The sequence below is a fragment of the Notechis scutatus genome, chromosome Z, assembly GCF_049901735.1.
Source record: "Notechis scutatus isolate UNSWTSFEM ecotype Mainland chromosome Z, rNotScu1.2, whole genome shotgun sequence".
NCBI lineage: Eukaryota > Metazoa > Chordata > Lepidosauria > Squamata > Elapidae > Notechis > Notechis scutatus.
In genome coordinates, this window is record NC_142025.1 from 99607584 (window position 1) to 99629982 (window position 22399).

The window sequence follows — 22399 nt, forward strand, 5'->3', positions numbered from 1 at the left end:
CTGAGTATACAAAAGATAACTTAACATTTAAATATTTGCTAGGTATTTTTTGTGGTGTGTGTGTGTGTGTGTGTGTGTGTGTGTGTGTGTGTGTGTACGTGTATGTGTGTACTTATAAAAGAGTTGCCATGGCTTTAAATTCCAAAAATAACAAGCAGAGAGAAGTACAACACAAAATAATATGGGATATTTGCAGAGAATACAGACCAAGAGAGGATTACAGATCAACATTTTAAAAGAAGGGGAGACAGACTGCTGGTTTGGTTATGGAATCCGAGATGGCAAAAGCACATTTCAAGCCCAGGAGAAGTCCATGCTGGAGTTTTGGGGTACAACACCTTGGGAGAGAAAAGTCAAATGCTCAATTTTAATAAAGGGAAATTATTCTGGCAGCAATACATGTGTATCTACAGTAACAAATTCAGTGGAAACCTGTTTCAGTATTGCACAGAGAAATGGCATAATCTAGATGTCTCATGGTTGTGTAAACTGTTGAAATTTAGTGCATAACTGTTGTGTGTCTGTTGTGGCAGTGTTATGACTGTAGTTTGTCTGAATGAACATGTTCCACTGACTTCTCTTTCTAATCTTAGTCCCGTACCTCCGTAATGTCACTAATCTCATATTGATTGTATTCTTTTTTCCTGAGCAAAACATGAAATATAGAGTTTGGCATAGTTAGCATATTCACTCTTATAAAGCTCCCTGAATCATTTTTAGGCCATGATGCAGCACCATCATTCAGCTTGGACATCTTGTTAGCAAGCTGTGAATTATTTTCTTCAGAAGACCCATTTCTCTTTATCCCTCTGCCTCCAATTTATCAGGAAGTATATGGAGTATTATTTGAATAGAATGGAGAAAAGAAGTCCAAAGTTAGATCTGAAATTACAGGATAATTATGGATGAATGAGAAATGAATACAGTAATAGCAGATTTTTTCATTCTTGTAGTGTCCTACTTTCTACATTTCTAAAGTCAGCTGTCAGGAATTGTGATTATCCAGTTACTGCTAAATTATAACTGCAAACAACCTCAACTAACAAGCCGATTATAAGAAGGTGTAGCATAGCAACATCTGAAGGGCCTTGCTGTACATCGATTATCATCAGCAATAGTCATTTTTTAACATGTTCCCTACACCAGGGATCTCCAACCTTGGCAACTTTTCAATTTATCCCTACCCTGCACATCTAAAATACTTTGTTTTCTTGTTTCTATACGTCAAATAGGTAGCACCACATGCCTCATTTAGATAGCAGCTTCTTTGGGAGGAGCTGAAATGCTTCCTTGAGGCTCTTCTAGATCAGAATTTCCCAACCTTTTTAGCTTTGCTGAGTGGTGGGTGGGAGAGGGGGAGAGAAGAGTTCCATTTGCTCACTACTTCCGCATCCCGGTTCCAAAAGGCTCAAGGCCGGGCAGTGGGCTGGAGCCAAGGGTCAGGGACCTCTGTTCTAGGTGACAGACCAACATGCTACTGTGGCAAGAGTTTTCTCTTGTTTTCTCTCTTACAATTTGCTTGGCTAAAAGCTGCCCTGCCAATTTGGCACCTTATAAAGGACTTGGGACTGCAATGTCCGGCCCATATTTAGCTCTTGAAATCCCTAGTTATTGGCTATGTTAACTGAGAATTATGGAAGCCAAACATTTGGAGAGCAGAAGGTTGAGGAAGTATGGCCTAGGGCACTGATCTCAGCAATAAAATGAGCCCTTAAAGAACCCAGTATTTTGAGCTCAATTAGATCAGGGGTCTCCAACCACCGGTCCACGGACTGGTACCGGTCCGTGGAACAAGTCCTACTGGGCCGCTGGCTTGCTGGGCGCCGCCATCTTGTTTTGATGAAAAAGTGCTTCCGGTGAGCTTTTCTGGGTAGAAAGCTCACCGGAAGCACTTTTTCATCAAAACAAGATGGCGGCGCCCAGCTGATGTCGGTACCGGGCCGCGCCATAAAAAAGGTTGGGGATACCGGGCCGCGGTGTAAAAAGTTGGGGATCACTGAATTAGATGATTATGTTATGCCCAGCAACAATGACACATTTAAATTACCTTTTAGCATTTTTTTTTCCTTTTAGGCATATTTTTTTGAAGATGTAGATAACCATTTATCTTACATTACACAATAATTTATTTTGATGTGTGAATCCAGCCACTGTGGTTTGTGAACCATGGTTTATAGCTTAATAGTATATGAACTTAGCCGAACCTGGCTGAGTGGATAAATCATAGATTAAACGAAACCTGACTTGGCAGACACATAATTCTGCTCCATTTAGATCTACAGCAGATGATTTTATTGTCATCTTCAAAGAGCCAGGACCCATGTCTGCTTTTATATGCTTTGGTAGCGGAGATACACCTTTTCTGTATCCCCAAAATGGGCAAGCAATTTTTAAGAAATGCAACAGCATTTTCTGCATAGGCAAGCAAAGCATATGAGGCGGCAGGCAACCCACCCACCCTTCCAGGAATGGATTGCCAAAACTGCATAGAGAGCCCTTATCTCGAGATCAAAAGAAGGGGCGATCCAGAGACAGACTGTGCACAATGAGAGAAAGGGGAGAGGGGGGAAACAAGAGCAGAAGCCAAGCATGAGGCAGTGCAAGGTTAATTGCTGAGATCTTTCCATGCTGTATGACAGGTAAATCAAGGAGAATTGCCGCTTCTGCCAAGTTTTCCCCTCAGGATGATTCCTTGAGAACTTCTTGAAGGTGGGAACAAACCACTATGGCAGAGTCCCAAGGGACTACAGTAGCCTGGTAAGCCCTGGGCTGGTTTTTCTCCATCTCCTGGATGAGCTGGTGCATGGGATAGCCCTTCCTTGGGAAGGCAACATCGCTGGACTTCATTGCCACGGAAGGGCAGAAGTCATTGGCTCCATCTCCCACATAGAAGATTCTCTCAAATTTGTTTCCTTCCCGAGCTCTTTCTTCCAGGTATTCAATCAGGATCTTCTGTTTGCACATATTTGAAGGGCACCGAGGGCAATTGTGTGAATGGTAAGGGCCCAAGATGAAGTAGCCTGTCTTGTCAAAGCTAGAAGGGTTACTGAATATTTTACGGAAGAGGGAGTAAACTCCTGCAGCCTTCAAAGAACATTCAATGCCAAACATGTTGGCATCAGAGATGAGGATGATCTCAAAGTGGTTCTGGTGCTTAGAGAGGAACCGGAAGAGCTCCTGCATGCCAGGAGAGTAGGGAATCTTTTCATAGGCTGCTTTGAAGTCGGCCATCTTTACCCCTTGATCCCCCAGATATTTCAAAACCCGCTGCATGTATTCATTGTAGAAGCCTTCCCGGAAGGTTTGGCGTATGGATTCTGGCAGCTTTTTCTCAGGAGAAGCCTGGACGACAGAATCATCACTATTCTCATTTACAATGGTCTCATCAAAGTCAAAGACCAGGAGGTACTTTTGGCTTTGTGTGGCCGCCATTGGCCCATCCTGCAACAAAAAGAGGTTTGGTTAATGGAAAGCCAACTACAGTGTTTCCGTTGCTTTGCCCTTCTTATAATGCAGCCCATGCCCAACTTGATTCCCTTCCATATCTTGACAACTCCAAGAACTTCCCAGTCAACACAGCCATTCCTGAGAGTTCTGGGAATTGACATCCATACATCTCCCTGGTTCCATGACTGTTACAAAGCCACTTCCAGCAAACGTAAGAACTGAATGTTCTCCCCTTAATGGCAAAACAGTGTTCAAAAAAAAAAAATCTGCATATTTTTGGCTCCAACTTTGGTGCACCCTCCACTTCCTACCTGAAGCATGAACTATCTGAAGATGTTCTGAGGTGCCACAAACAGCAGGCAAAGGATGAGATGTTGAGTACATAGGCAGGTGCATCCATAGCAGAAGATCCTTTTCATGCACAAATAGATGATATCTCTATTTGGCCCTAACCAAAGCAAAGAATGTATGACTATGCTTAGAAATAACTGAAATTCTATTTTTTATATGCCCCCTTTTTTTAGTCTTGCTTCAAGACTTCAAAAAGAAGGAACGGTGACAAAATTATGGAATTTGCTACTTATACATTCTATTTTATAACCTTATTCCCTGAAAAGATTAGAATGCTTTGAGGTGTTTGCATTCACAAGAACCAGGAACTTTGGTGCCTTACAACCTCTTGAAAATGAAATGATTTTTAATCTCCCTGTCCAATGCCATTAAGGTCTGTTATCATTAATAATTTTCACATTGATGATGAAGTCACTTAGCTCTGTTGTAATAAAACTGAGATTGCAAGCAATTCCAAGTGAACTAGTTCATCATTGCCTATTACTGTTTTGTGCCCCCTCTAAGTCCAAGTGGGACATTTTGTTTTCTCCTCATGTATCTTCAGGTCTTGACCTTAAGAGGCTTAAGTACTCAGCACAGGGGTTCAGTATTTAAGTTTCGTTTAATCCTGGTCACATCCTTTCCTGATCAAGGCAATTTATGTCCTTGGGATTCTTGCTTGTAACAAAGAGGCAATGATAGGATACTGGGGAATTTTGGAATACATGGAGGATTGGAGGAAAGGATAATGGGTAGCTTTAAATGGTTATTTGCACTGATATTGAATATGGGTTGCCTGAGATGTTGAAGTTTCAGTTTAATTTTAGAAGAAGGTTTTGCGTTTGCAATAGTTCAACAAACATTTTCAGCCCGATGTAGGTGGAATTTTGATGACTCGCCAGATAGGCTGTGCCTTCCACATCACCTCCAGATATGTCCCTCTTCATTTTCTTACCTCTGCTGCTTCCCATTGGTTGATGAGGTCTAATCAATGAAGAGGTGTGGCCTATAGCTTTTGAGTGGCAAGGGTATGTAGTTAAACTGAACACAGAGCCTCTGGACCCCCTGTTCCACAGCATGTTATTTCATAGCACATCAATACAGTAGCCGATGATTCTGAGGTTTTTCTTTTCTACCCCAAGTTTTCTGAGAATAGTGCTCACCTTAAGAAAGCATTGCAGCCCGATACCTTCGAAACACCTTTTCATCTTCTTCAGTACTTTAGTTTCCAGGGTGATGCATCCCCCAATGTATACACTCCCTTTGCTGCCGAAGAAACCAGAGGTCACTGATTTTATGAACGCCAACTTTGTTCAGCTTGTCCTGCTCAGTTTAGATTTTGCCCCATATTGAAAATAAACTCCTCAGCCTGTTTCACAAATGACTTTGATAATTATAGGTAGTCCTTGACTTACAACCATTTGATTAATGACCGTTCAAGGTTACAACAGCACTGAAAAAAGTGACTTATGACCATTTTTTATCATTACAACTACTGCAGCATTCCCCATGGTTACATGATCAAAATTTGGATGCTAAGTAACCTGCATGTATTTATGATAGTTGCAGGGGTCGTGTCATCAACTTTTGTGACCTTCTGATGGGGAAGCCAGATTCACTTAACAGGCATGTTACTAACTTAACAACTGCAGTGATTCACTTAACAACAGTGGTAAGAAAGTCATAAAATGGGCCAAAACTCACTTAACAACTGTCTTGCTTAGCAACAGAAATTTTGGACTCAATTGTGGCTGTAAGTTGAGAACTACCCACATTGCTTGTTTCACAACAGAAATTCCTCACCTACTACAAGACTGCATATGAGCCTTTCCTTAGCACAGTTCAATTAGCTGCAGAGCTGAAGAGATAAATATTTTAATTTCCACCGTCAAACGGGAAATGCAGCTTCTTGTGCCTAAAAAAATCATCACAGCAAAAAGGATCACTCTGCCTCTATTCATTGAAACTCCCTTGCCAAATCCTAATTAAAAACATGTGTAGCAGGAGGAGTTGAGTTTTTATATCACAATGGCGAAATATTTTGACTTTTTAAACAGAGACAAACTCTCAGTGCCTGAGTAGCCATCAGATGCTAGAACTTCCTCCGACTTAGCACTTTTCAGATGTAATGCCTTCCAAATGCAACAATCTCCAGCCAGCTTGCCATCTCTTATAAACCTCAAATGCTTCTTTCACTCTTTTGACTTGAGGGCTGGATCACTCCTTACCCATGAGGGAGAAGCTGAGATGGCAGGGAGCTTTTCTGGAAAAATATCTCTTTATCACCATATTTTTCAATCTATTGTTGTAAATGCCACACTTCTGCTACTTTAAGGGAAGCCTCAACTTTTAAAAAGAGTTGACAAAACTCCAGGACATTAGTGAACCTCATGGGGAAAAGAAGGAAGAGATATTGTACACATTCTGGAAGGCAAGCTAGAGCCAAGCTGACAAAACGGTTGAAAGTTGATAGTTACCTAATGGGCAGGCAGCCAGCTCCTCTAGGTATTCTTACTCCCTCAAATTCCCCTGTTGGATAAGAGCAACTGCGTTCTCTTCACTGATGATGTAAAGCTATTCAACACCACAGACAATATTACTACCCTCCAAAAAGACCTTGACTATGTATCAGAATGGTCAATCAAATGGCAACTTCAAATCTCAACAAATAAATGCTCTGTCTTACGTATTAGCAGAAAAAATCAGAAAATAAAATACAAGCTAAATAGTCAAGACCTTATTGAGGATCCAAACTTTGTCAAGGACCTTGGAGTACTCATCTCAAATGATCTAAGTGCTAGAGCACATTGTAACTACAAAACCAAAAAGGCATTAAGAGTTGTTAATCTAATCCTACATAGCTTCTTCTCTGGTAATATCACACTACTAACTAGAGCATACAAAACATTTGCTATACCAATACTTGAATATAGCTCATCAGTCTGGAATCCATATCTTGTATCTGATATTAACACAATTGAAAAAATCCAGAAATATTTCACAAGAAGAGTTCTCCACTCCTCTACTCGTTGCAGAATACCTTATGCCACCAGACTTGAAACTCTAGACCTAGAAAACCTAGAACTACGCTGCCTCCGGGCCGATCTAAATATAGTATATAAAATCATACATTGCAATGTCCTATCTGCAAATGAATAGCTTCAATCATAACAATACAAGAGCACACAATAGATACAAACTCAAGGTTAACCACACCAAACTTGACTGCAGAAAATACAACTTCAGCAACAGAGTGGTCAATGTTTGGAATACCCTACCTGAGTCTGTGGTTTCTTCCCCAAACCCCAAAAACTTTAACCTTAGACTGTCTACTATTGACCTCACCCCCTTCCTAAGAGGCCTGTGGGCCTGTGCATAAGCACACCAATCGTGCCTACCATCCCTGTCCTATTGTTTTTTATTTTTCTTATAAGTATCTATCTCATGTATTCAAAACTATATTTATTCTTATACCTGTATCTTGTAAGCGATTGACAAATCAAATAAATACTAAAAATACTAAATGCTTTAGAGTGGAATTTGCAAGCAGAGATTGAAAGTCAACAGCTTACAGATCTCTCCTCTTCAGTGCAAGAGACCTCTCCCCGCTCCATCAAACGCACTGATGCAATCTGCTCTGAAGCTGCATAGTTATTACAGGATGAGGGTGTGAATACTCACCTGACATACTTAAAGAACAAAAATGTAACTGACTTTCTAAGCAAGCAAAGTCTTCTGGCAGGCTCAAATGGTTCTATCTTCGACTTGTTGGTTAACACTTAAAATCAAAGTGGACTCCTTGAAACAAGCCTTTGTAAAACCAGCCAAATGACAACTAGCTAAAGCACGGGTGTCAAACTCATGGCGTCACTTTGCCATCATGTGACATCTCATGAAGTTTTTCCTTTCGCGGACTCATCCAGCCCGCAGGCTGCCAGTTTAAACCGCTGAAAGCATGAATCTCCTCTATTAAGTTTCTCACAAAAACAGCCAATAGAGAAGCCAATGGGCAACCTTACCTTTACACCTAGGAAAAAAAGAGCAACAGTGCAAGTGAGCTGACCACTCCTCTGGGAAAGGATGAGAAACAAACCTCCAGTGGGCATGTAACCAAAGAAGAGAGACATTAAATTTGTAAGTACCATCTATATAGTCTAAACCTCTTGGCAAGTTTAAGACTTGTGGATTTCAACTCCCAGAATTCCTGAGCTAACATGACTGGAGGAGGAATTCTGGGAGTTGAAGTCCACAAGTCTTAAAGCTGTCAAGTTTGAAGACCCCTGGTCTAAACAGATCACCTAATAAATATTAAATAACAGCAGATTGATTTACAACAGGCTGAGTGGTATCCATCTAGTAGAAGCAGAGAGCAATTTTTACTTACAGTTCCCAGTATGTTGTTTAAAATGAAGACTTTTCTGCTTCGTTTCCAATTTTCTACAATATGTGTTCTGCTCAGAGGAACTCAGCCCACTCCTAAGCCAATCTGGCCATGAGAATATTACCACTTTAAAGAATAAATGTGACCACTCAACTTCATTTAATCTCAAGGACACCTTACCAATTCTGTCCTGAGAGATGATTGCCCACGCAAAAAGTCTTCTTTATCTAAAGCAAGACTGTGCACAGGCAATTTTCGGGGGAAATCTTATTAACTCTTTTAGTGCCCTGCCAGGTTTGGAAAAAGCTGATATTAAAAGACTGGACAATTTGAGAGAAACTCCAGTGGCAACACACGAAGTAGCCAGTACTCTTGTTGATTTGGTTTTACCAACAACGCAAGACAGTTGCCATCGCTTTGAGAGAACATCTGTTGGTCCCCCTCCTCAGTCCTATGGAATCTAGATAGGTGGATATCAACATAGAGCCCCTGGAGCAGGTCTAAATCCCTCCACCCTGCCCCCTACGGAAGTAGCATAACATCTAGAAACTTCAAAGAATAAAAAGCTGGATGTTGCTGACAGTTAACAGGAAGGATTTGATTGCCTAAAACCCTGGGAACCACAACCTGAGTCAGATGGTGGCTGCACCAGGAACATGACACGGGTATTTGCATCTTAACATACCCAATAACTGCCACAAGTTCTAGTCTTCCAGGCAAACTTTTGCCCCAAGAATCACATGAAATCATGATAATGGCAGCCCCTGAGGCAGGAAAAAGAACATTGCTGGGGCAGAACTAACCACTCCAATGAATTATACTAACACGAAACAATAATTTGCTAACGATCACCAAGCGCAAACCGCCACAAACTCTATACAGCAGCATGAGAATGGCAAAACCATGCCCAAATTACAACCAATATGTCTTCCTACATATTGAAGGAACTTTGGATCTCATTTCATCTTTGGACTAATTGCATGAGCCATATCATTCATCCCTAGACCTCAATACATCCCAGTCACCCTCTAGGACAGCAAAGGAAGTTCTTTGCGCCAGAATCACTACCCTTGCTCTCTTGGAACAATGCTGGATGGGAAGCCAGAAACAGAGACCTTGCTTTTATAAGCTATGTATGCCAATTCAACATCCTTATGTTCCAGGAGACGTGGTTAATGAATTCTATCTTTTTTGAGGGATATAAATCATGATCTCTCTCAGCAGTTCCTGGCATCAGAGGAGGGAAACGTCTCAGCTACTCTAAACACTAAGATTATGCTATCTTAGACTCATTTGAGAGCCTTCCACAAACAGCTATTCTCAACTTTTCTGGAAATAGCTTCTCATTAATTTCTACATGCTTCCCAACATCTCTCAATCATGTATTGTGGAAATTTGGGGAAAAGTGGAACATTACATCAATGCTATTCAATTACACTTTCCCACTGGTCACATCATCACTGCAGGAGATTTCAGTGCCAAACTAGGCTCAAATGATAATCACCTTTTGCCAAATTTTCCAAATTTTCACCTAATTTGCAGATTGTCCCCCCTACCTCCACTCCTAATTAGACAATCTAAAGACCACACTGAAGATGGGGCTTAAAAATGCTATAGACATTTTATACATTGGTTTGCAAATTCTGCATAGCACCATTATTATCAACTACCCAGCAGAATTCTCACATTGGGCAGACACAGGGCCCTCCCTGATTGACTGTCATACCAAGAAAGTTATCTTCTTCAGTTTTCCAATTCCGTATTGACAACTGTTCTGAGAGTGATCACTGTCCTAACAGATTGCTTCTGAAGAACTTCGTTGCCTCTTTTTTTTTGAAAACCTATCCTATTTCATCTAAAACTATTCCCAAGGGACAAATAAGAACAAAATGGACAGGTCAGATGAAGAACAAACTAACCCAAATGCTCTCTGCCAATGGGGCACTTCACCTACATATACTATAGCCAGAGCTGGGATTCTACCAGTTCGCACCTATTCGCTAGAACCGGTTGTTAACATTCTAAGCAGTTCAGAGAATCATTTGTTAGAAGAAATTACTGGCCTAATCCTGTAGGGAAGGCAGGAAGGAAACATTCTGGGGTTGCTTACAGAAACTGCCTCTCTGTTAACCCTTATTACATTCTTGGCAGGACTAGACTTCCTGTCTCAGGAACTTCTCTGGAGTTTTTTTCCCCCTCCTTTGCTGGTACTTGCTTGAGTGGAGTGACCATTCAGTTACAATGGCACTGAAAAAAGTGACTTATGACCATTTTTCATACTTATGACTGTTGCAGTATCTTCACAGTCATGAGAGGCCAGGCGAGGAGATGTGTGCCTCAATGTGAGTGATATTGAGTTGGCCACGCCCAGCCAGTAACATGACCACCAAGCCACGTCCACCCAGTCACATGACTACCAACAAGCCACGCCCACAGAACCAGTTGTTAAAAAATTTGAATCCCACCTCTGACTACAGCTATTTTGGATGACAAGTCCCCTGAACAGACTTTGCCATTCAGCTAGTTCAGATTCTCCAGCCAATTCTCTCTATCCATCCATCTGGCAGTAATAGAAATCAGAGCTCCTTTAACCAATCCTGATTCAATACAATTGCCAGCCAGCCAAGAAACAACTAATTTCCTGCTTTAAGAAATACAAAAGGATCTTCTCTCCTACTCAGCTCAAGACCTGCTCTTATTAAAGAGGAAATATAAACAAGTATTACAGGCAAAGAAGAGGCGAGCCCTGATACAGTCATGAAACCAGCTAATCTCTACTACTCATTCTAAGAATTGTGGAAATGTCATTGCCTTGCTAAGATATGCCATGGGAGGAATACCTGGCATCCAAATAACCACCTAATAGAGCAAGTCAGGACCTTTTAATATCTGGGGATTGTATTCTAAGCTATTGGTAACCATAAACCTGCAGCAATTAAACTCTTCTCAGTTAAGAGTTTAACTGAGTTAAACAGCTCCTTTTAACAGCTCCTTTTTTGTTGCTTAGTTCAGCCTAGTAGTGGGATTCAAATTTTTTTACTACTGGTTTTGAGGGTATGGCTTGGTGGACATGGCTTGGCTCGCTGGGCATGGCAGGGGAAGAATACTGTAAAATTCCCTCCCCACTCCTGGGGGAAGGTTACTGCAAAATCCCATTCCCTCCCCACCCCACTAACCTGCTTTCGAGCTCCATTCTCCTGTGCAGGGCAACAAAAGAAGACCCAGCTGATCAGCTGGGAGGCAGATAATAGATGGGGGCGGAGCCTGTCAGAGGTGGCATTTGCCGGTTCTCTGAACTTCTCAAAATTTCTGCTACCGTGTGTCTGGAACTGGTCAGAACCTGCTGAATACCACCTCTGGTTCAGCCCCTAAAAAGTTCAGTCTAGGTTTTTGAGAACTATCTTTCCAGCACCTTGCTTGAACCTGGTCCTTCACCATGACGCTGGCCTTCTTAAAATTGAAACTTCTACATGGATTTACATCTCTTACTAGATTAAGTTCTCTTTCTTTCCAGTCGGTGTGGCCCAGTGGTATGATTAATCCAGTTCGCACCACTTCAGGAGAACCTGTTAACTTTCTGAGCAGTTTGGGGAACTGGTTGTTGGAAGAAATCATTAGGGAAGAGAACCGGTTGTTAAATTATTTGAATCCCACCATTGGTGTTGCCCCATGACAGCTTCCAGTGTTTCTGGAGTCAGGCAATATATGTCAAATTGCAAGTCTATGGTTATTCATGGCCAGCCATCACCTTGATAGGCTACAAATGTGGTCTTCTTGATCTGGAACAGTGAACCATTGATGTAGAGCTGCAAGCAGACTTTCCATTTCTACCCAGAAACATCTTCTTAAGCCATTCTGCATAGCTAAATATCTCAGTCACATAACAATCCCAAAATTCTGAAGGGCCTTATCCTTGTCCATGAGGTATAGGAATACTTGAATCAATGGAACATATTATTCTCTATTGCTCTCTCTATGCAGATGCTTTGCAGGAATTACTATTTTCACTCTTTACTAAATATCTTGTCATTCCAATTTACTTTTTCTCAAGATGTTATTATCAGATCATTCTGATTTTATTTCCTTGACCATAGCCAGGTACTATAGATTGCACAAAATGCCATAGCATTTACTCTAAACGTTTAAAGATATTTTAGGATTTTTTTTTCTTAATTAACTGCAATTCTTGTATTTTATTTGCTGATCTAAGACCATATAAAGATTTGAACCTTGTCTTTATTTTTCAGCATTGTTGCTATACAAATCTAATCAATCAATCAATCACTTTCCAACTTTCCTTTTCCCCCTCAAATATTTTCTATCAGGTACAGCAGCAAGCAACTGGAATTAAGATCCAAGTCAACCAAGCTTAGGAGTAATTACAATTCAAAAGTTATCCACACGTACAAACCAGGATCAGAACAGGTGGCACATCTAGAAAGTTTAGAAACTTCCAAGAGCTAGGGATATTATAGAACTACAAATTATGCAGAATGACATCAACATTTGGATAAGTGTATAAATTAATTATAAACTATATAAATTAGCATGCATTGCTAACTTGCTGACACTGCTGGCATTTATACCATTTGAAAAGGAGAAATTATTTATTTCTTGTGCTTCTACTGATCCCTTAAGTACAGAGAAAAATCCTGTGTAACCTGCCATTTGTCTCTGAAGAATATATTTGAATATTGCAGGGATTGTAGGATTCATCTAAATAAGGCAAGACCTGCTTTTAAAGCATTAAAGGCAGTCTTGTATGCCACCAGTTGCACTAATAAGGATGTTCTCCCCTACTTGGGTAGGCTTTCTTTTAAAGCTATATATTCATCAAAGGATCAAGATGAAGTAAGATAAAATGGTGATATCTCAGTCTCCAGTCAGTGCATAGATATGGAGTCAGATTCTGCTATCAACTGACTGAAAAAGTTTCTTTGATCTTGATGAGGAATAGGAGTATTTGGACAATGCAAAGAATGTGCTTCCACAGCCATCTGTTCATACATGTAACATATGTGTATTCCCACTAATTGTCCTTTGTAATGCTCAGACTGCCAGCCAAGCTTGTCTGTTTATATTGCAAACTGGGGAAATTCGGAGCCTTGAAATTCAGTTTTTTCCCCAGCAAACACACAAAACAAAGCATTGTTGACTTACGTACAAAAAGAGGCTCATGTGTAAGGTGATTTGCCCAAATTTCTATCACGGGAACATCAAGAAGGTGAGTATTATTCACATTCTTATATCTTATATGTTAGCCTAAAATAAAGAGGTACAACTTTGGGAGGTGGGAGAGTTGAAGACTCCTCTGACCTTCGAATGGCAGGTTGATAACCCCTCTCAAAATATAGACAGGACCTCCTTCCACAGCCAGGATTCTCTGGACTGCTTAATGCTAATTCTGTTTTCTGCAAACCAGAACTCTCCACACATTTTGGATTAAAGAACGGACAGTGTCAGGCACTGAGTATGGTGGTGTACTGGAGTTGGGGGAAGACTCTGGTTCGGTGTTCTTTCTGCTTGGGCCTTACCCCTGAGCCATTTACTCTTACTATGCCTCTAGCCTACCTCACCAAGTTGTATGCATGAAGACAGAAGGAGAGACTCCCTCCTCGTGGGCTGCCTTGAGCTTATGAAGGATCCTACGGGGACTGATGAAACACGAGTCAGGCCGCTGTCAGTACTGATAATCAGTCCAATTTGGGAAAAGGAAAGGCTAACGGAGGGAGGAATTAAATCTGAAATGACAATAACAGGCTCTGATCAAGAGATTGGATAGAAAGCTTGAACTCAATGCAGAGAGAAATCCTAAGTTTGTGCTAAAGGTAACAAATATTTTTGCAGTGAAGTCAGAATGGCTACCTATCCAGTCCCCCTAGTTTTCCTATAAAACCTGTTCTTGGAACACACTAATGCAATATCTACACCAGCAGATGGCATAAATCTAGCATCAGCAAGGCCAGCATGGTTGTCTCCCAATGCGCTCTCCCACAGGATATTCTCTGTCCTAGACTGCCCCCAGGTTGGCAAGCACTGTGTAGAACATGCATGCAATGCCGAGCCAGCAATTAAGTTCAGTAATACGTGGCACAGCAAATTGTGGGTTTTATTTTTAGCACTGGGGACAACCTGCCACACACAGCTACTTGCATTCAGCATTTATAGTCCACCCCAAAGAAGACAAACCTCAAAGGCAGTGAATTATCTTCACATCCCACTCATGACACAAATGAATGGAAAGATATGGCTCTAAGGAGGCCACTGGGATGGGATCAGCCTTCCTGAATTCAGACGGACTGAATCTCTCCCTTTTCCAAGAAATTCACCAACAGATTTATTGCATAGGCTTAGCCACATTCTCTACCTTTAAAAAGATGAGTTATTGGTACTTTGAGTTATTGAGTTATTGGTACACCTAAAATTAGCAACACTTATTTTGTGATTTTGGCAATATGTTAAAAATATCTAGTTGCAATTATTTCCCCTATCCTGCAGGAATCTGGGCAGATGACAGACAACCACAATGCATGGACAATGCCACAGGACCAGGGGTGGGATTCTACAGGTTCACACCTATTCAGTAGAACCGGTTGTTAACATTCTAAGCAGTTTGGAGAACCGGTTGTTAGAAGAAATTCCTGTAAGGAACGCAGGAAGGAAACATTCTGGAGTTGCTTACAGAAACTGCCTCTCTGTTAACCCTTATTACATTCTTGGCAGGACTAGACTTCCTGTCTCTGGAACTTCTCTGGAGTTTTTTTTCCTTCTTTTGCTGGTACTTTGCTTGTGTAGAATGACCATTCAAAGTTACAATGGCACTGAAAAAAGTGACTTATGACCATTTTTCACACTTACAACTGTTGCAGCATCCCCAGTCATGAGAGGCCAGGCGAGGAGATGCGTGCCTCGATGTGAGTGATGTTGAGTTGGCCATGCCCAGCCAGTCACATGACCACCAAGCCACGCCCACCAACCAAGCCACGCCCACAGAACCAGTTGTTAAAAAAATTGAATCCCACCCCTGCACAGGACCCATGATTGGGATCCCAGAAAAATGCACTCTACCATGTGATAGAGAAGGGTGAGTGATGGATTGGATCTAGTTAATGAGATGGAGGCCACTTTGCCATCATAGTCTTTGTTAATGCTATCTTTGTCACAAGCTTTTGCACATCTACTCTTATTTCTATTACAGAAATCGAAATGGCAATCAACTTGGGTCTATTGTAACACAAAGGAACATGGTTTCCTGGTGATCACCTTTTGCTGCTTGTTAGAAATCATCCTTGCTCAACCCAGTTTGTTCCAGGGCACAGACACTATTTTGAGTTTTACTTCACATGGGATAGGATAGAATTATGGACCAGAATGCTGCAAAACCAGCTATTCAATACAAATATATTATCCCAATGATATCTGCAATGATGAAACAAAAGCTGTTGACATAGCAGAACTTCCTTCTTCTTCTTTACATGCAGGCATTGTTTTCTTCACCGTCTTCCTGCTTTATGCAAACGAGAAAATAAAAGCAAGACAAAACCTCTCATCTTAGGCAAGAGCTAAGAAGAAAAGTATTTTGGAGTGTTGGTAATGAAGCAAATGGAAGGCAAGAGTGGGTTTAGGTTTACAGAAGCACAAAAGAAAAAATTTATGAAAGCTCGCTCTAAACACAGAAAACATGTCCTGAAAGAGTTCATCGAGAACGCTCTGTTTTGTAGCTACAGAATGCTGGCTAGGTGGTTCCTGTAGTGAAGCGATAATATCCTGAAAAAGTTATCTACTAGTTGGAACAAAGGCATACAAAATCACAACATGGACATCTGCAAGGAAGAGAGAGAGCAAAAAGTCTGCACGAAGAAAGACCTGCCCTTGTTTTGGCATGTGCAGTGCCCAGAATCCATGCCCGAAAGGGAGGGATCTGAATTTGCAGCTGCCGTCTTGACATTTCTGTACCTCCCACTGTGGACCTTCCTATAACAAAAAGACCACATCTTTTTGTTATAGAGCAAAGTACTGACCTCCTTCCATGCCTATGTCATGTTTGGAAAACCCTCAAACGAGGACTGCATTCGCACATGCTAAACCACAAATAAATCACCTTGGCCAGGTTCATGTAGTGTACAGTAATGCATCATAAATTAGCTGCATGAATTCAATCCATCAGAAAGCAATATTCAACTTGGAAATGTTTTACCACCAATGCCTGTTTAATTTATATATTCAAATCAGGTATGGAGAACCGCTGGCCCGTCAGCACTCTCCTCCAGCTATTGTCTACATTCAAGGCACCTCTCCCTTTTTACCATCACTCACATCCAAGGCCATCGCTTTGTCCCGAGAGCCAACATTTCACCCATCAGTTATACTACCCAAATTTGTGAAAATTCCCTACTAGTGATCTGTATTAGTATCCTTAGGACACATTTGGATTTTCCAGAGTGTGTTCCTTGTGCCCTCTCAAAATGGGGAGCGCAGAGAGGCTTCCGTATCACAAAATGGATACCATGCCCTTTTTCCCAAGGGAAATGTCCTTCCTGGCATCCCCTTCTCAAGTGGCTTCTGACAGATTTCTACCGCTTAGCAAATGTTCCTTTTATCTGGATGTGCTTTTAGAGGAAACACGGGACCACGTCCCTTGCTGTTTTCATTTTCCAACAAAACTTATGTGGCTTGTATTAGTTGCAATGACATTCTTGGCGGGGGGAGGGAAGAAGATGGTATCAGACATTGTGGTAACTTTGCATTATTCTGGTTTTCCATTAAAAAAAATAATCTTTATTTTTAATGACAACAGGTAGAAGAAGGAATTTGGTGGGCATGGAAGGGATCCCCAGACATAGTGATGTTAATGATCTCTGGATGGCTGGGCTCTGTTCTACTTGAATATTACAGTTTTTGCCTTTGCCATTTAAACCCTAGTCTTTTCTTTGAATCCACCCATGCATTCAATTATATGAAAGCTTAGTACATGAAAAAAAAATGTCTTTTGTGGACTAAAACAAGCTTCATTGTTTTCATTTTAGAGCTGCCAAAGAACTCAGAATCGCTGATTGTGAATCAAAATCACCTCTTTCCTGCCATAGTTCCCTATGCTGGTAAGAGTGGGGGCATTTTTCTTTCTTGGATTAGCAGACAAAACCTGCTGGGGTTGAATTATAAGGGAATAAAAACTTGTGATAAAATGTTGTGAGGTCACAAGGGGGTAACTGGGGGTATGCTACAATTCTTTAAATGGGACTGAAAGATCTTTGAAAAGTAAAGCTTTTGGACAAAGCCACCATTCCAAGAGCAGTGTAATTGGCAGGTCTTTGATTTTTACCTGAATCCACTAAATATAATGGCAAGGTAATAATATTATGGCATGAAGGGGTTCACAGGCATTCCAGAATTCTCTTGAGGAAAATGCTTTTACAATTCATTGTTGCCCAGAAAGTAAAAAGCTTGCCCCTGTTTAAATCAGGAAGAGAGAAACAGGGAGCAGCAATTATTTTGCATTGGCCTTTATTTGTATTTATTTGTTCTTTGGTATCATTGCATGTCATAAAAGGACGTGCCTATTAAGGGTGAAGTGGCTTCACAAGCTAGGAACAGCAGACAGGCAGAGCAGCCTTGATAAGGGAGTTCCTTCTCAGTCTTTCTCTAGGTGGTTAAAGTACAAATGGTACCTGGGTGCGGACAGCAATGCACTTCCTGCAAATGGCAAACTGTATTGCAGCTGTCCCTCAAAGGCTTCTTCCTGTAGCTTGATATGGGTTGCTCCCTGCACTTCCATCACCACCACATCTGCCAACCCCCTAAATGTGCTGGATAAAGGTATTATGTGAGGTTGTGAATGTGCCCCTACCACAGAAGGATCGGGTATCCAACTCATCACACATCTGACTAGCATCTGGCTGAGGATTTCAGTGTGCAGGAAACACAAGGAGAATGAACGCTGAACTCTCCCTTTTGGAGAAAATCCGCATCACCACTGCTGGGAAGGAGGAAACACAGCCTGTTTCTCACACTATGGTTAAAATTACTAAAGAGGAAAAACAAAAGCCATTAGCAACAAGGGAACAACAGTCTCACTGGAGCCACACTCATGGGTGTCTTACATGATCCTTGATTCACCAACTAATCTTGGGATCAAAAGTATTGTTTTCATACACATTCATACACATCCATTGCATAATTTCCTTTCTGATTACGCAATGTTACACAAACTCCAGAAAGAGAGTCAGAGGTAGCCTAAAGAGATTTAAGACATAAGGTTTGTAACAAAAAATAGCCAAACTTATGAAATACTGACCTTTGCCACCCATCATGGCTTTGGCAACTGAGGCCTTCACATAATCCTTTGGTAGAACAGAGGTGGTCATGCTGCCTTGCCTAGCTGTTCAAGCACAGACACACACAATGCCATAGTCATCCCACCCCAAATCCAGAAAATGGTTTCAATGGAAAGTTAATGTCCAATCAACTAGATGTCAAGGGAGGCATTCTGAAAGAACACGAAGGAAGCCATTCCTAAGTGTTTTGGTGGTAGTTTTTTTGACTAGCTTTTATTAGCTCATGATAATAAAAGCACCAAAAATGCTGGAAGAAACAAGAACAGTTGATGAATTCGCAGGTAAGGAGGAATTTGCAGGAGTTGCAGTACAACAACTTCTCTAAAGTTTATTCTATAGAATAAAAAACACCTGAAAATGTATTTAACGCCTAACATTATTGGTATTGTAGTACTTCTCAGCATATAAAGTAACTGGCAAATCATTCACAATCCTTCTGAAAACCTTGCGAGAGGAAACAAGAGCCAAATTCATAGGCAAATTTGTGCCACCAAAGTGATAAATTGTAAAATGAAGTTTGAACACTATTTTTAAACTTGAAATGAATGTTGGTCACTTTCTGTAAACAGTAAGGAGACTAGTACAAGGTTTGATTTTGATTCCTTTTTAATGGACTGATTTTCATTAGTGAGGGATTTGAAAAAGTATTTTGGTAGTTTCTAAATTTAGCTTCACTGTGGATTTTCCACTGAAATTGCTGAAACCCCTTTCTCTGCCAATAAATAAACATATGGCTTCTCTGTTAATGACTGGGCTGTGGGAGTCCCTCTCAGAAGAGAGAAAGAGAATGAGAGAGATGGAGAAGAGTCTAACCCAAAGGAAAAAAATCAATAAGAGGATACAGAAATCTATAGAAGTTCCAAAAAGAAAGAAAAAAAGAAACATAAAGATTTGTTTGCAAATTAATTTACATTGCCAACTCTTTCATGCAGAAAAACAGCTTATTTGTCTAAGATGGATCTCCATATATTAAAGATATACACTTCACTATTTCCAAAGATACTTTAAATTCACTGTTGCTTTTCTCTTCTGCTGTATAAGATTATGACAAAGTAGGCCTGATGTTTACAGCATTACAATAAATAAGCTGAAATGCTGTAAAGATTAATAGAAGCAAATGTGGGTGGTAAGAATTGGGTTGATATGGGTATGAGTATGTTGGTGAATATTTGGCAAAGGTGTAAGGAAAACAATACTTGTCCACATGCATTTATGATTAGGAAACCCAGTGAGATGTGGTATCATGTAGGTATTTAGGCTCTACCAAGAAAAAGCAAGGGCTTAGTGCAAGGTATAATTATGTAGTACAATTTGGGCGTCTTTTTAAAACTAAGCCAACCCTACTGAGCTCAGAGAAACATATTCCTAGATAAACATATATGATAACAGCAATACAGCATTCCATAATCGTATTTTCCTATTCCAGTATTACTTATTCATTAACATTTTTACCAATAATAGCATAAGATTCAAGTCTTACTTTAATCCCTACTGTTTTCAAGATGTATGAACTTCACCTTCAAGATGGCTGGGAAAATTCTGTGAGTTGAAACCCACATATCTTGAAATTGCCAAGACTGAGAAACACTATTCTATGGTAAACTTTTCCAATTTGTACCATCTGGATATATTGACACTACAAGTCACTATTGTATACTATGCTACTTTATTTACAGACTGGGGGTAATGGAGCTGTAATCCTGAACATTGAGAGTAGATGACTGGTGTAGTACATGGACTAATCTATATGGTACAGTAAATATTAAACAAACTGTCATGTGTATTTGGTACTAATCCAATAAAAGACTACTTTAAACTATCTGTTCAGAAAAAATTGTAAAGTTCTATGCTCTGCCCATGGAACAGACCCGGAATGGAATATATTGTATAAAATAAAGCCATAATGCACATTGGCTTAACTTGCATGGTGTGACTCCTGCACTGGAGATGCGGGACATAACATTTTGATTAAAAAAAATGACCGTAGGGCATATACAATATTGCTTATAAAATAATCAAATTTTCCCTTTTTAAATCCCTATTTTGTATCTTATTCAGAAAATTAAAATATAAAAGAAAAAAACTTAACAAACTTAACAATAAAACTTGTCTAGAATAATCTGATTTCCCAATGCACTTTTGAAAATTTTCCTTTTCCTCTAGAATTCCTATTGATGACATCAGAGCCTCTAATCCTCGTTTCTGTGAACACTACCATTTTTTGGAGCATATGGGTAAATGAAACTCACAAGATTTTATAAGATAAACTTTGCTTCAAAGCTTTGTACAGCTAGTAGCCTCGAATAAACCCTTCTTTGTATTCTGAAACATGGAATGGAAAACACTGAATACCATACTTTAAAACAGGGATTGAAGTAAACTAAAAAGAAAAAAGAAAACCTCTCATGAAAGAAGCCAAATACACAAGTCCCAGGATAATGTTGCAGAATCCAATCTGAGTTGGTCACATGTTATACATATTCTGGATAAAGAGAAACTCCCTGAGGATGAGCTCAAGCATAAGCCCAAAATCTTGGAAGAATAAATCTTTGGTGCCAGTGACCTATTCAGATTGGATCCTGCAAGAAGACTTCTAGCAACTTAAGAATAGAATAGAATAGAATTCTTTATTGGCAAAGTGTGGTTGGACACACAAGGAATTTGTTTTGGTGCAAATACTCTCAGTATACATACAAGAAAAGATACATTCATCCAGAGTCAAGAATCATAAGGTACAACACTTAATAATAATCATAGGGTACAATAAGCAATCAAATCATGCTAGAAAAATGCATACTTGGTACTGAATGGCAGCAAGCCTGGGGTATGTATTTGTTAATCCTAGCTTCCTGCCTCTTACCTTCCACCCAGGAGGCCCAGGCTTTCTTAGTTTGAGTATTTCTTATCTGCAGCTCAACATTTTAATGCACCTACCAAATCCCAAAATTCATACAATACTTTCTTCTAGCCTGAAGAGTTGACTAGTCCAATCGGCCTGATAAGCTGGTTGAAGCCTGAGAAATGAAAGCCTGAGATTCTGCCATTATCAGTAATTGGTCCTTAATGTACTAGTACTCCTCTCTCAGGGTAATAAACAGTCTCAAATCCTACATTAGAGCCTTTCAATATTTTTTTTCCAGAGTGGATCAGATTCTAGTCCTCCAGGGGAGTTACTTTTTGTATTAGTTTCATTTGCAACTTTTCCCATAAGGCTGAGGAAAATATAGGGAGGATGGATCAATCCATCCAAGCCCTGAGAAATCCACCTCTGCCTAGTTGTAGGACAGAATTACTGCAATATTTCTATCATGCTCTGCTCTCTCTAATTTTAGGATTGTCAAAGGCTAGGAATCTGCTAGACAATTTTCCCGCTATAGACAGTCCAGGCTGCAGTTCCAACTCCCAACCCCCCATGGATCAAATAAATTGAAAAGGGGACAGAAAAAAAAAAAGACTGGGCAGAAATGGAGGTTACATATAAACAACTGATCAAAACCGTAGAAAGAAAGAAAGAAAGAAAGAAAGAAAGAAAGAAAGAAAGAAAGAAAGAAAGAAAGAAAGAAAGAAAGAAAGAAAGAAAGAAAGAAAGAAAGAAAGAAAGAAAGAAAGAAAGAAAGAAAGAAAGAAAGAAAGAAAGGAGTCATCAGGAGAGGGAGGGGGAGGGAGAGAATTGAAGAGAGGCTGTTTGGAGTTTGACTAGAAATCTCTGGGAACAGATAAGGGAAGGAAACCTGGGCAGGTCTTCTGGGCATATACCCTCTTCTACATTGATTATATTAGAAAATTGATGTCAAATATACACATTTGCATCTTCTATTGGCCAGAAACAACCCTTTGGAGTCTTGCCACTGTTGCTTTAAGTCCCTCTGAGGAGGAAAACTCCTTCCTGATTTGAAGATGAACTTGC

The 22399-nt window shown here is 40.3% G+C and overlaps 1 protein-coding gene across 5 annotated transcripts in view; it reads right to left on the reverse strand.

The window, feature by feature from the left end:
• Positions 1-2280: 2280 nt before the first annotated feature.
• PHOSPHO1 (phosphoethanolamine/phosphocholine phosphatase 1) overlaps positions 2281-22399 on the reverse strand; it is a 74923-nt gene continuing 54804 nt past the window's right edge. For 2 of the 5 annotated variants that reach the window (XM_087944957.1, XM_026669726.2), the window contains exons 2-3: positions 4941-5043; positions 2281-3441 (exon numbers count right to left, since the gene is read on the reverse strand). In XM_087944957.1, coding sequence (XP_087801083.1) covers positions 2680-3441; positions 4941-4985 — 807 coding nt within the window. In that variant the 5' untranslated portion in view covers positions 4986-5043 and the 3' untranslated portion in view covers positions 2281-2679. Of the gene's footprint in view, positions 3442-3758; positions 3896-4940; positions 5044-7796; positions 7901-22399 lie in introns of those variants that run through there. The other 3 variants (XM_026669729.2, XM_087944958.1, XM_087944959.1) reach the window with 3 other exon arrangements.